The sequence below is a fragment of the Orycteropus afer genome, unplaced genomic scaffold, assembly GCF_000298275.1.
Source record: "Orycteropus afer afer isolate SDZICR_OR568_19922 unplaced genomic scaffold, OryAfe1.0 scaffold00238, whole genome shotgun sequence".
Classification (NCBI taxonomy): domain Eukaryota; kingdom Metazoa; phylum Chordata; class Mammalia; order Tubulidentata; family Orycteropodidae; genus Orycteropus; species Orycteropus afer.
This window is the reverse complement of record NW_006921825.1, coordinates 2,521,344-2,534,776: the sequence shown is the minus strand read 5'-3', so window position 1 is coordinate 2,534,776 and position 13,433 is coordinate 2,521,344. Positions and strand designations below refer to the sequence as shown.

General features: G+C 37.2%; 1 protein-coding gene across 1 annotated transcript in view; it reads left to right on the top strand.

Annotated features, from left to right (window-relative positions):
* LARS1 (leucyl-tRNA synthetase 1) overlaps window positions 1-13,047 on the top strand; it is a 107,604-nt gene extending 94,557 nt beyond the window's left edge. Inside the window, exons 28-31 of the mRNA XM_007949112.2 lie at window positions 822-926; window positions 3,725-3,820; window positions 5,435-5,567; window positions 12,842-13,047. Coding sequence (XP_007947303.1) covers window positions 822-926; window positions 3,725-3,820; window positions 5,435-5,567; window positions 12,842-13,047 — 540 coding nt within the window. The remainder of the gene's footprint in view (window positions 1-821; window positions 927-3,724; window positions 3,821-5,434; window positions 5,568-12,841) is intronic.
* The last annotated feature ends 386 nt before the right edge of the window (window positions 13,048-13,433 follow it).

The window sequence follows — 13,433 nt, the reverse complement described above, 5'->3', positions numbered from 1 at the left end:
CGCCAGCCTTCTGGTTAGCAGTCAAGTGCCTTAAGCACTACACTACCAGAGCTCCTATATTTAGATATTAGGTTCAGGAATTGGCTTCTTTCGGACCTCATTTAAATTCAGAGAACCAGTTGTTTGGAAAAACAAACAGAACTTGGATGATAAACTCAAACGTTGAATGCAAAGAATAATGTTAGGTTACCTCCATGTGAGTTATGTTCCAAGCTGTTAGCTATATCTGTGCATATGAACTTGGATCTCTAAGGTTACATTTTGAGCTACAAATATTACGTAGTCAAGAAAATTAAGAATAAAAAATTGTTTTTGTATGCCACAGATTACTTGAAGACCCATATAGTATGACTTTTTAAAACTTTGCACAAATATCTTCTGAAGTTTTTTTGTTTTGTTATTGTTATTAAGTCAGTATTTTCTGAGATAACTAAAAAGGTGGTATCTCAAAATTTTAATTTTTAAAAAATTACCTGAGGAAATATCTTCACACATTTGTTTGCTTCTTATCAAAGCAAATATTATCAGTCTAAATAAGTAATGATAGAACTATATTTATTTTATAAATCTGAAAACCTGTGCCTTCCAGTCTTTCATTGCTTCCTTAATCTTATCATAATTTAAATGATAATTACCGTGAGCTAGTAATTTCATTAACAAGCAAACAGATAAGGGAAACCTCCAGTCTAGGCCTTTCCTTTAACTGTTCAGCTTTGGAGATTTTTATCAATTGAGAGAATGGTGATTGCTTTGGAGGAAATATATTCTTTTCAACATATTCTTAATGTGATTTTGTTTTTGAAAACCATGTTGGCTGTTAGGAAAATCTGGAAAAGATGGGACCTCGGAGCCTAGATTTGCAGTTGGAATTTGATGAACAGTCCGTGCTTATGGAGAATATAGTTTATCTGACAAATTCTCTTGAGGTAAGGTGGCTAGAGATTGTATTAATTAGTCAACTATAGTTAATCGTAGTCCAGTTCTTTTGTTTTATAAAAACTTTTTATAAACTTTATATTCCATCTTTGAAACTGTTGCCAAATATATCAGTCAAATATACATTTAGAGGGAAAGGGAATGGTGTTGGTATAGAAGTTGCAGGAATAAATAGGGTCTGTCCTATTATTTCATTTATAAACTACCCTATACATCAAGGACTGACTATATATGTTTAGGTTTTCTCCAAAAAATTATTCTTAAAAAATTGAGATGCTGACCAGGGATACAATATATGGTCTTGGATACAGTGGGAGAAAAATGTAGAACAAAACTCAAATTCCTATAAAAGGCCAGACTCACTGGGCCTGTAGAGACTAAAAGAACCCCTGAGACTCTTGTCCTGGGATACTCTCTGAACTTGGAACTCAAACCACTCCTGGTGGTCATCTACCAGTCAAAAGACAGATTGGCTCATAAAATATACTGTTACCTGTGCTCCTGTAAACATTCATCTAAATGAAACCTAATGATCAACATTTACCCTAGACCGGAGATCAGAAGTAAGGGGGTCAAGGAAGTGAAATTAATGGAAACAGAACAACCAGAATGGAAATATTGAGAATGCTGATACGTTGTGAAAAGTATAACCAATGCCACTGAATAATATGTATGTTCTTGTTATGTGCCATTGAGTCGGACCCAACTCATAGCGACCCCTCCTTGGGTTTCTGAGGCAGTATCACTGTGGAAGTAGATTGCCTTATCTTTCTTCTGAGGAGTGGCTGGTGGGTTTGAACTTCCAGCCTTCTGGTTAGCAGTCAAGTACCTTAGGCACTATGTTACCAGAGCTTCCAAATAATATGTATAGAAATTGTTAAATGAAAACCTAATTTGCTATGTAAATTTTCTCCAACATCACAGTGAAATATTAAAAAGATAATAATAGGGAAGGACTCTCACTTCAGAAAAGTCAGCTATATTATAAAATAAGAAAGAAAAAAATTAAAGTTAGGACATGGGTTTTCAGAAAGAAAAAAGAAAACGAGGAGAAACTTTATATTCAAATGCTTTCAAAGGAACTCATATTATGGGGCCCTCTGAATTTCTTTTTTTTCCCCTTTTAGACTTTAGGTTCACAGAATTGCACTAATTATAATCTCTGATTCATGATGTACTATAACTGGTTCAGGCGTGCCCTCCCGCCTTTTAAGTTTCCCTTTTTAGTTAGTTCATAATGTAGTGAATATCCACGAATTCACTAGTCTGTCATCTTATTTCATTTATGAACTATCCTATACATCAAATGGAAGCAGCAGTCAGGACATTAGACGACATATAGCACTGGGCAAGTTGGCTGCAAGGGACCTTTTTCAAGTGCTGAGGAGCAAGGTTGTCTCCTTGAACACTAAGGTGTGTGTCCCTGACACAAGCCATGATATTTTCAGTCGCCTCATATGCATGTGAGATCTGGACAATGAGTAAGGAAGACCAAAGAAAAATTGATGCTTTCGAGTTGTGGTGCTGGCAAAGAAGAACTAAAGAAGAACCGCTAAAAGAACTAACAGATTGTCCTGGAGGAAGTGCAGCCGAAATGCTCGTTAGAAGCGAGAATGGCCAGACTTTGTCTTACCTACTTTGGTCATGTTGTCAGAAGGGACTATTCCCTGGAGGAGGATGTCATGCTTGGTAAGGTTGACGAGGGTCGACGAAAGAGGGGAAGGCCCTCAACGAGATGGATTGACACAGTGGCTGCGACGATGGGCTCAAGTATAGCAAGGATCATGGAGCTAGCACAGGAGCGGGTGGTGTTTCGTTCTGCTGTGCATAGGATCGCTATGAATAGGACACGACTTGATGAGACCTAACAACAACAACAGCATACATCAAAGACTAACTATATATGCCTAGATTTTCCCCAAAAAATTATTCTTAAGAAAATGAGATTCTGACCAGGGACACAATATATGGTCTTAGATACAAAAAGTAGAACATTAGTAGTGGCTTTCATGTATCTGAAGTTCTCTCTGTCCCTTTCTCCTGCATCAGTCACAACTTCATATATAATTTAAAAAATGCTGTCTTTCAGATGACTTAGGTGAAAAGAAAGATAAATAGATCTAGAAAACTGCGTTAGAGAACACTAAAATGTGACATTAGTCACAATGAAGACACTAAAAAAATGCTTCATGAAATATGGGAATGAGAAAGTTATTTCTGAATTAGCCTTTTATATAATATAATTTTGAACGAGTTAATAATGAAATTAACAGATTAAAGATTATTAGGAGACATTTAGTTTATAGATATCTCTAAATGTTCATATATATTTATGTAGATCAAAAAACTCTTCTGGGAACCTGGGAACAGAATTTATATTTAGGGTCATCTTATATTCAAGCATATGCAGTAATGCTGAATCAGATAAAGCTGACCTTGTACAAACCATGTACATTATTTTATTTCCAAATGCTGTTTCTGAGCTAGTCTTTTATGTCAATTTTTATTTTCTCTTTATATGGCAGATAGATGCCAGGTTCCATTATAGAAGATGTTAAGTGGTACAATATAACATGGTATAAATAACAATATTGTGAGGCATCTAAGATAAGTGCTAAGGAATAATTGATTACAGATTTCATATAATGTTTATATGGAAAATAAAATTGCACAGACCATTTCATGTTAAATGGATAACCTAGTTTTGCTCTTTGGTGAAATGAGGTGATGATTAATTTCAATCTTATTAAACGATATTAATGACATCTGTTTTTTCCCTTCTATTTAGTTAGAGCACATAGAAGTCAAGTTTGCCTCTGAAGCAGAAGATAAAGTCAGGGAAGAATGCTATCCTGGGAAACCACTTAATGTTTTTAGAACAGAGGTAAGTTGAAAGGATTTCTCTGAATCATTGCATTTTTAGAGCTAAAAGAGACTTGTTGTTGTTGTTGTCATGTGCCGTCGAGTCAGATCCGACTCCTAGCGACCCTGCCTTGGATTTCTGAGGCAGTATCACTATGGAAGTAGATTGCCCCATCTTCCTTCTGAGGAGTGGCTGGTGGGTTTGAACCACCAGCCTCCTGGTTAGCAGTCAAGTGCTTTAGGCTACCAGAGCTCCTAAAAGAGACATAGAGATCATTATATCCCAATTGATCATTTCAAAGATGGAAGGAAATGAGGTCCAGAGAAGTTAAGTGATTGGTTTTGTCCCAGGCCACATAGTTAGAAATGGTGCTGGACCTGAGGCCTCCTTTTACCTGGTTGGGGCAGCACTCACTTTTCCTTGCTTTATTGTTATGGATGGCATCAGATATTATTTGGGGGTTTTAAAAATAAAAATTTGATTTTCAAAACCTCATTTTTATTCATGGAAATTGAATGTAAAATCTTTTCAAACAATGAAAAGAAACTTTCAAACATTAATTGAGTCTTGGTTTGATTCAGTGCCTTTTGGTTTCTGGTATAAATCAGATTTATCTTAAGTTATGCTGCAAATGCTATTATTATTTTTATTTATTTATTTCTTTTCAGACCATTATTGAGAAATAGGTTTTGGAGTTAGAGATTCTATTTATTTACTTTCTTAAAACTCACTTAGTATGGCAATATTTGGCAAAGTCCAGTGGTCTGTGATTGTAATGGTCCATAAAATCTCCTACTTGATAAGCAGAGGATTTGGATATACGCTGTCCTTTTATTACATTTAAGTGAAAACCCAACAAACATAGCCTATTGTGAATGAGATAATCATGGAGACCTCCTGAATTTCTCATTTGGTAATGAATACTCTCATTATTTAATAAAATAATAAGATATAATGACTTTTAAAAGTGCAGTTAATTTGGATATGTATTTGGGTTATTATGTATGTAGTGTTCTCTATACAAATATGTTTATTTCAAGCCATTTTCAAGTATTCTATCAGGCTACTATGTATTTAAGTCTTTCGCAAGACTCAGTTGACTTTTTTCCACTTAAAATAACTAGCAAGGTCCTTGACTGTATAGCTTCTTTAGAAGGGGGCAGTATGATATAAAACTGTATTAAATCTTGGCACTAACACCATATATGACCTTGGGCTATTTTCTTAATCTTTTTTGTTCTCAGCTTCTTATCTGTGAAAAGGGGTCCAAAAATACTACCTCTCAGGATATAGAAATAATGTCTTTAAAGTACTTAGTACAATGCCTGGTACATACTGGAAATTCAGTAAATGATGGTGGTTGTGGATGAGAAAATGTAATTGTTCTTATTTGTCTTCCATCACTACTGATATTTATAGTCATAGTCATTTTTACCTAAGCATTTGGTTGTAATCATGAGCTTGTAAATCTTTTCTTTCATATCTAAGTATCCCTTAGTCATAATTTTAGAATATCAGTATTAGAGCTAGCCTGTTGACATTAATTGGGCATTAAAACTGTGGCAGAGTCTCTCCTCCCTCAGCAATGTTTCAGTTTGATTTCCTTTAATGATCATTTTCTCTTTATTTTTCTAGCCTGGTGTATTGGTTTCCTTATTGAATCCTCAGCCATCCAATGGCCACTTCTCAACCAAAATTGAAATCCGGCAAGGAGATAACTGTAATTCCATAATCAGGCGTTTAATGAAAATAGACCGAGGAATCAAAGGTAAAATGGTTTCCCTAAAACCCACATTTGGCAGTAGTTTGTGGATTTGATGAGTTCTAAGCAAAAGGGAGAAATTAAAGTAACTAGCTTGCTTAGTGACAGCTGTGTAATGTAGTGGACAGAGTATTGGGCCCTGAATGAGGAAACCTTTATTCTCTTTAGCAGGGTGGATTACCCAATAAGCAAGGTAAGCATGGGCTTACTTGTGCTTACTTCCTAATCTGGAGTAAACAGTTTCACATGTGGTAAAAACATGTGAAATTGTTCACTACAGATTAGGAAGTAAGCACAAGTAAGCTCATGCTTACCTTGCTTAATGGTTGCTTTGTGCCTGTCAAGGTTTGTGAATTTGAAGAGGTTTTGATTCTGTAGGAAGGCTGTGGGGTCAGGAGAGAGATAGATGCAGCCATACCTGAAGCAGAATCTTTGATGTGGTGAAAAATGTGAAATTGTTCACTACAGATTAGTAAATAAGTACAAATCATCCTGTGCTTACCTTGTTTATTATGTAATTTTCCCTTGCTCTTTGGGATACTAGGTAGCTTAGTGATTTTGCCATGTCACTTAAACTTTAAACTTATTTCTCTTTTTAAAAAACTGAGGACATTGGATTAGGCATTTTATTTATTTATATTGTGATTTGGGTGAAAGTTTACAGAGCTAATTCACTTTTCATACAGCAGCTCACATACACTTTGTCTCATGACATTGACTATAAATTTACCACAATGCAACAGCCCTCCTCCCACTTCCTCCCCATAGCTACCTCTTTGTCCTTCCCTCCATGCACTCCTGCCCCCCTGAGCTGTCTCCCTGTGCATACACAGCCCTTCTATTCTCCCATGATTTTTCTCACCAAGGAGTGTATCTGTCTAATGTAAATGTTCACCTCATATGCCTGTCCTTTGTTTGGGTGGAAGCCACAGGAGTGGGTTCAGTTCCAGACCTGAAGGGTAGCTAGGGGCCGTAGTCTCAGTGGTTCCATCAAGCTCTATCAGAGCAGCAAACCTGCCCCGCCCCCCTTTTTTTTAAATGATTTTGAGTTTTGTTCCACATTGTTCTTCCTTTCTATCCAGATCTCCTGCATAGATCCCCCTCCGAGTGGTTAACAGTGATAGCCGGATACCATCTAGTTCTTCTGGTCTTATAGTTGTATAGGCTGAGGATCGCATGGTGTACCAGTCCCTTGGACTAATTGTTTCCATGTGTCTTTGGTTTCCTTCATTCTTCTTTGCTCTGGATGAGGAGAGAACCATTGTTTCATCTAGATGGCTGCTTGCAAGCTTTTAAGATCCTAGTCGCTACTTGCCAAAGTAGGATGTGGAACAATGTTCTTGTGTAGTATGTTATGCCAATTGAACTTGATGTCTCCTGCTATTATGGTCCTGAGCCCACAGCTCCAGCTACTCAGTCCCTCTGGATAGCTGGCTGTGGCCAAGAAGTTGCTACAACCTTGTCCCTTGTCAGCTCAACTATCTACCTGGGAATTCTTACAGAACATACAAATACACTTGTAGAAACATTGTCTGCCAATCCTATACATGGTCTTGGGCACACTTCCCCCAGCATAGACATACCTAATAGTTCAGCCTGTCCACTCATCTACCCACCTGTATATCCATGTTTGCCTTCACTGATAACACAGTACTGTATGTGCATAAGGGTTCATTAGATTAGACATTTTTTTTAAGGCTCTATCTAGCTCTAAAACTGCAACCAGCAATTCTCCCCACAGGTGTTGAGAATTAAGGAACACATATCCATAGTAATCCAAACTAACCTGCCCATCTGGTGGGTCTGTTTTTGGGGAAGGAAAAGAAACGGAGTTAAACTTACTGAATGTCTTCCATGTATTAGCCTTTTAATCCTTTTATAACCCTATGACATAGAAGGTATTATTATCTCCCTTTTATAGATGATGAAATGGAGACTCAGAAAGGCAAGTAACTTGCAAAGTTCATTCAGCTAGTCAGTCCTGTAGCTGAAATTCAAACTTAGGTCTGTTTGAATCCAAAGCTTATATTCTTTCTTTTAAACCATGTGCCTCCAGGTAAAATATGTAAATAACCTTAATTTCTTATTATTAAGTCTAGATTTTGTATGATTAGATTTATTGTACTATTTTAATAGCTTATTTTTTCAAAACTCAGCTAAGTTCTAAGCAGAGCAGAGTGTGAAGGGAGTTAGTGTTTCTCTGTACAGGCATACCTTGGAGATACTGCAGTTCAGTTCCAGACTGAAAGTGAATATCGCAGTAAAGGGAGTCACATTGACTTTTTGTTTCTCAGTGCATAGAAAAGTTATGTTTACATTGTATTGTAGTTTGTTTAGTGTGTTAATAGCATTATGAAAAAGTTTGAAATATTTTAAGAATTACTAAAATGTGACACAGACATGAAGTGAGCACATGCTGTTGGAAAAATGGTGCCAGTAGACTTGCTTGATGCAGGGTTACCACAAACCTGCACTTTGTAAAAAACACACTATCTGCAAAACACAATAAAGCAAAGTGCAATAAAAGGAGGTATGCCTGTATTATATTTTCCAGGGCTTTGAACCAGTTCATTCCTGTTTGTCCCCTGCTGAGAATTACATTTCCATCCCCAGATACACTGAATTAGAATCTGAATTAGAATCTATATTTTAACAAGATCCCCAGGTTAAAATGTAGATACTGATTCAATATATCTTGGGTGGAAAGGCAAATTCTCAGCAGGGGGTCAAACCAGAATGAACTGATTTGAAGCTCTGATTTTTGTTTTCCAAGTTAGGAAGACAAATGAATTAGAGATTGTCTATTTTCATTATCTTTCTCTTTTCTTTTTGTTGGCAACACAGAGTTGATTGGGCCACATTCCATCAGTTCAATACAAAAAAAAAAAAAAAAATCAGTACTGTCGAGTTGATTCTAACTCATAGCAGCCCTATAGGACAGAGTAGAACTGCCTGTAGGGTTGCTAAGTCTGTAAATCTTTATGGAAGCAGACTGCCTCATCTTTCTCTGGCGGAGTGGCTGGTGGGGTCAACCGCCACACTTTCAGTTAACAACTGGAACACTTAACCACTGCACCACCAGAACTCCCTCTGTAAAGATTACAGTTTAGAAAACCCTGTGGGGAAGTTCTGTTCTCTTCCATATGGTGACTGAGTCAGAATCAACTTTACTGGCACACAACAGCAGCAAGGAGGCTGCAGCTAGTGAAGAGGGAGTGGAATAAGATACTGAAGCATATAATCAAATCTAAGGAGAAACTGCTGAGTATGAAAAGGTGCAGATAAAATGTATAACACAGAGGAAGTGAGATTATTTCCAGCTGTGACCAGAGGTGAAACAGTGGTTTGAATGGCACCTTGAAAATTAGAATGATGAGCATACTAAGAGGAAAGAAATACTAATTGCCTGTTTCACTGTGTACAGAGCATCGCAATCAGCAATGCTCATGTTAGAGATTTTATAGTTTATGTTGTTGTTGTTATGCGCTGTCAAGTTGGACTCCCGATTCATAGCAACCCCTCCTTGGGTTTCTGAGGCGGTATCACTATGGAAGTAGATTGCCCAACCTTCCTTCCGAGGAGTAGCTGGTGGGTTTGAACCGCCAGCTTTCTGATTAGCAGTCAAATGCCTTAGGCCCTATGCCATAGCCATTTAATATGTCTCCTTCAGTAAACCAGGTACTAAAATATGATAGTGCCACTCTTAGAATTATAGATTACAAGAAGCAGAACTTGGAAATTTGGAATTATGAACATATAGAAAGCCATTTTATGGCCTGCTATTTGGATGTTTTGTCCTACACAAGGGCTTTTGTCATGAGAAGATTTTGAACAGCAAAATTGAACAGTAACTCTTTGTTTTGAAGAGCAGCATGGTGACTTTTAAAGAAAATAGATGTTTATTTGGACTCACTGCATAGGATTATTGTGAGGTGGTAACACATGAGAGGATGCATTTCTGAATTGAAAATTGTAGTATATAATGTTAAGCCTGGCTTCCTTTTAAATGCACTCTGACTAGGTTCTTCAGAATTATATTGAAGTGTATTTTCTAGTTTTTTCTTACTGAGCCTCTGGCATAATTCTTACCTCCTTTGTTTTACTAGCTGTGAATAATACTATAAAGTGCTTTAAGTTTGGTATTAGAAGTTGCTGTGAATTTTAGAAAATAGAAATGTTTGGGACAGTTTGAAATTGATATTCTCTAAGTATCTACAGAAGAGATCTAACCTTGAGATTTCTCCACAGGTAAGAATGCTTTGATATCTAAGGGGGCTGAGTATATTGAGTATATGAGATGAGAAAGGAGTTAAGTTCAATAATGTAGTTCTCGGTCTATCTGCTAGAATAGCCAACAAGTAGTCCAATTAGTGCCAATTGTATTGAGAGTGATTATGATCTAGGTCCAGGAGGAACTGGACTAAAATCATCATTTCACTCCACAAAGGCCACTGAAAAACTATTTGATGATAATGACTTTAAATCACTCTCAACTTATGCCACATATGAACTAATAACTTGGAGGTGAAAGGCTCCATTTCACGTTATCAATCACTGGGGACTTTCAATCACTCTCATATTTCCTCTAAGTGTCTTAAATCTTGTGTAGTTGCAGACTTAAATTTCAGTATTTTCAATGATAAGGGAGTTCTGGGATAAGAAAAGATAATAAAATCACCAAGAAAGCTAGAAGAATTTATTGGCAGTAATGAATTACATGGGTAAAACATCAAAGCAAATGTGTTTTCTCACTTAGGAGTCTGATTGAGTATTAAGGTTTCTTTGAAATAGTTTGATTCAGAATTGCTTGGAATGGTGAGGGAGATCAGTTTCAGTTAGAAGAAAGAAAGAGTCAAATCTGCAGTAAAAGGCCTCGTGCATAAGATCTGATCTGGCAGGGCTTGCCACTGCTTCCATAGTGAAATATTTGGTACCACTGATGTACAAGTTGAATTGAGATAGCTGTTAAAATGAGTTGTATTCTTTTCCCAAAATAAGATCATGGCTGTCATGAAGCCCATGTCTGCTTTTTTCCCATTTTGCTAGTTTGTGCTTGTGCTATGCTTGAGACTAGATTGTATGGTCTCTGTAGAAACCCTCCAAAGGCTTTCAGGCAGAGTTTGCCTTGGTGGTAGTTGCTGGTAATTGCTCTATAAGCCTCAAGATCCCTACTCTGAACTTGGAGCCCTTTGGTTTTTGTTTCCCAAAGAGAGTAGATTGCCTGGATAACTTGTGCTCCTGGCATAACTGCCAGCTGCATTAATGTCTCCTTTTATCTCTCATCCCTCCTATGCTAAGCTTCATACTCTCAAGGCAACATGAGGGAGTATAGCTCACAGACCACCCAGCAGTCTGCTTTAGAAAAGGGTGGAAGTAATTCAGAATCTCTCTCCTATTTTTGTGGATCAGGTTAAACATAACTAGCCATGCTACATTTAGAATGAGATATAAACCTAGAATCAGCATATGTAGTCATTTATGGTATTTTTCCACCAAATGAAATAGAACCATTTGATATTGGGGAGTCTCATCAGAATTGCTGAAATAAATAAATTTATTTTGGGCTCAATTGTTGGCAGGATTGATGGATCATAAATTTGTTCAAGGGACAAGTGCTTTCTTTGCCAGGAGCCATCTTATCAGCTTGCACAAGAGCAGATCAGGAAAATACCAAGCAGGGTAGTGTTGGAGCTCATCCAGAAGCTCAGAATTGTAAAGTTGTGCCCTTTGCTCTGTCCATTCCCTTCTCTCCTTGTTTCTCATCAACTTGTTAATCCAAACACTTTCATGTTCTGAGCAAAACAGGAAACTGGTATGCTATTTCTTATGGTAGTAATTTTTTCTCCAAAAATACCTTCTAAGAAAAGCTACAACTCTTTCAGGTTTAATGTATTCTGGGAAGCAAGACAAGAGAAAAATGTGTTAGATCTTTTGATAATCTGAAAGATAGTTAAAGCATATAAAAATAATTTGAGAGACTATATAGGATAATACTCAAAAGACTTTTTGATAATCTGATAGTTCATCAAACAAATTAAAAGTGATTTGAAAGACCATAGGAGCTCTGGTGGCATAGTGCCTAAGGCACTTGACTGCTAACTGAAAGGCTGATGGTTCAAACCCACCAGCCACTCCTTGGAAAGAAGGTTGGGCAGTCTACTTCCGCAGTGATACTGCCTGAGAAACCCAAAGGAGGGTTCGTTATGAGTCGGATCCCACTCGACGGCAGTGGGTGGTGGTGAGAGGATAATACTCAAAAATGTACTCAATCCTTCCTCTCTTGGTTTATACAGTGAAACCTGTGAGACCTGGAACTTGACAGAACTATCTTGTTTTTCTGGCTCTCACAAATTTCTGCCGTTGACAGGGTGCAGTCTTACCACTTTTCTTTTTTATTTTATTCTATTTATTTAAAAAATTTTATTGTGATTTGGATGAAAGTTAATAAAGCAAAATGATTTCCCATTCAACAATTCATACACATTTTGTTTTGTGACCTCCATTGCAATCCCCACAATGTAACAGCGCTCTTCACACTTCCTCCCTGTGTTTACCATTTCCCTTCATCCTTCTTTCCTGTCCCTTCCTGCCTTCTTAGCTTTATCCCTGGGAAGTGCTGCAATTTTGGTCTTAAATGGTTGATTGTTCTAATGAGTGTGTATCTTCCTGGTATTATTGTTCATTTTATAGGCCTTTCGTTTGGCTGAAAGTTGAGCCATGGGGGGGTAAGTTAAATTCCAGGCTTGAAGGGTATCTAAGGGTTGTAGTCTCGGGGTTCCACCAGTCTCTGTCAGACCAGTAAGCCTGATGTTTTTTATTATTTTGAGTTTTGTTCTACATTTTTCTCCCATTCTATCCCAGACCTCCTATTGTGATCCCTTTCAAGAGTGGTCAGCAGTGGTACTGGGCACCATCTAGTTCCAGTCTCAGGAGTCTTACCACATTTCTGTCACACATTTCAGTGGAAAAGAATTGAATTTTCCTTCTTTGACAGGTTTTCACCTTACACAAGTTCTGACTTTCACAGATTTTACTGTAATTCTAGGATATGTAAGTGCTTACAAAGACTCTCTGACAGTCTTTGATCTGGATAAAGGGTGATAGGGGATAAAGATTTGGTAGATTTTACCTTTGCTTCCTGCGATTGAGTACTATTTAATAAACCGATGAAAATACTTTATTTTCACCCAATTTTAAAATGTGAATTACCAGATTCAACTGGGGGTTTGAGTCAGTGACTGTAATTAAATGTTTACATTGATAATGTCTTTTGCTGCCAGACCTTTCCAAAGTGAAACTGATGAGATTTGATGATCCACTGTTGGGACCTCGGCAAATTCCTGTCTTAGGAAAAGAATACTCTGAGAAGACTTCCATTTCTGAGCATGCTGTTTTCCACGTGGACCACGTGAGCAAGAACATTCATCTCACTGAAAATGGACTGCAAGCAGATATTGGCGATACAATTGTCTATCTAGTTCATTGAACTCATGCAAATTGGGAGATTTATCCTGGTTTCTGAGAATACTCCTACTCTGATTGTGCCTACAGACTGGCTATGAGAACTTTAGGTTGGATCTAAATAGATTTCATTTCCAATAATCGAATTCTGTATGTAATCACAATGATACCAAGTCATCTTTGATCCTTAGATATAATAAATTTTTTTCCCTTCTTTGGGGCTGTAAAAGAATTGTTTCATACCTTATGTTTTTTAAATAAATTATTGATATTTCATAGAAATTTCTAGTCTTTCAGATTAACACAGAAGTGTCAGTATGCTTCTTTTATGAAGAGTTACTACGAGTTGGGATCAATTCAATGGCTACAGGTTACGTTATACTACTTATGAAGGCTAAGGATAGCTAATAA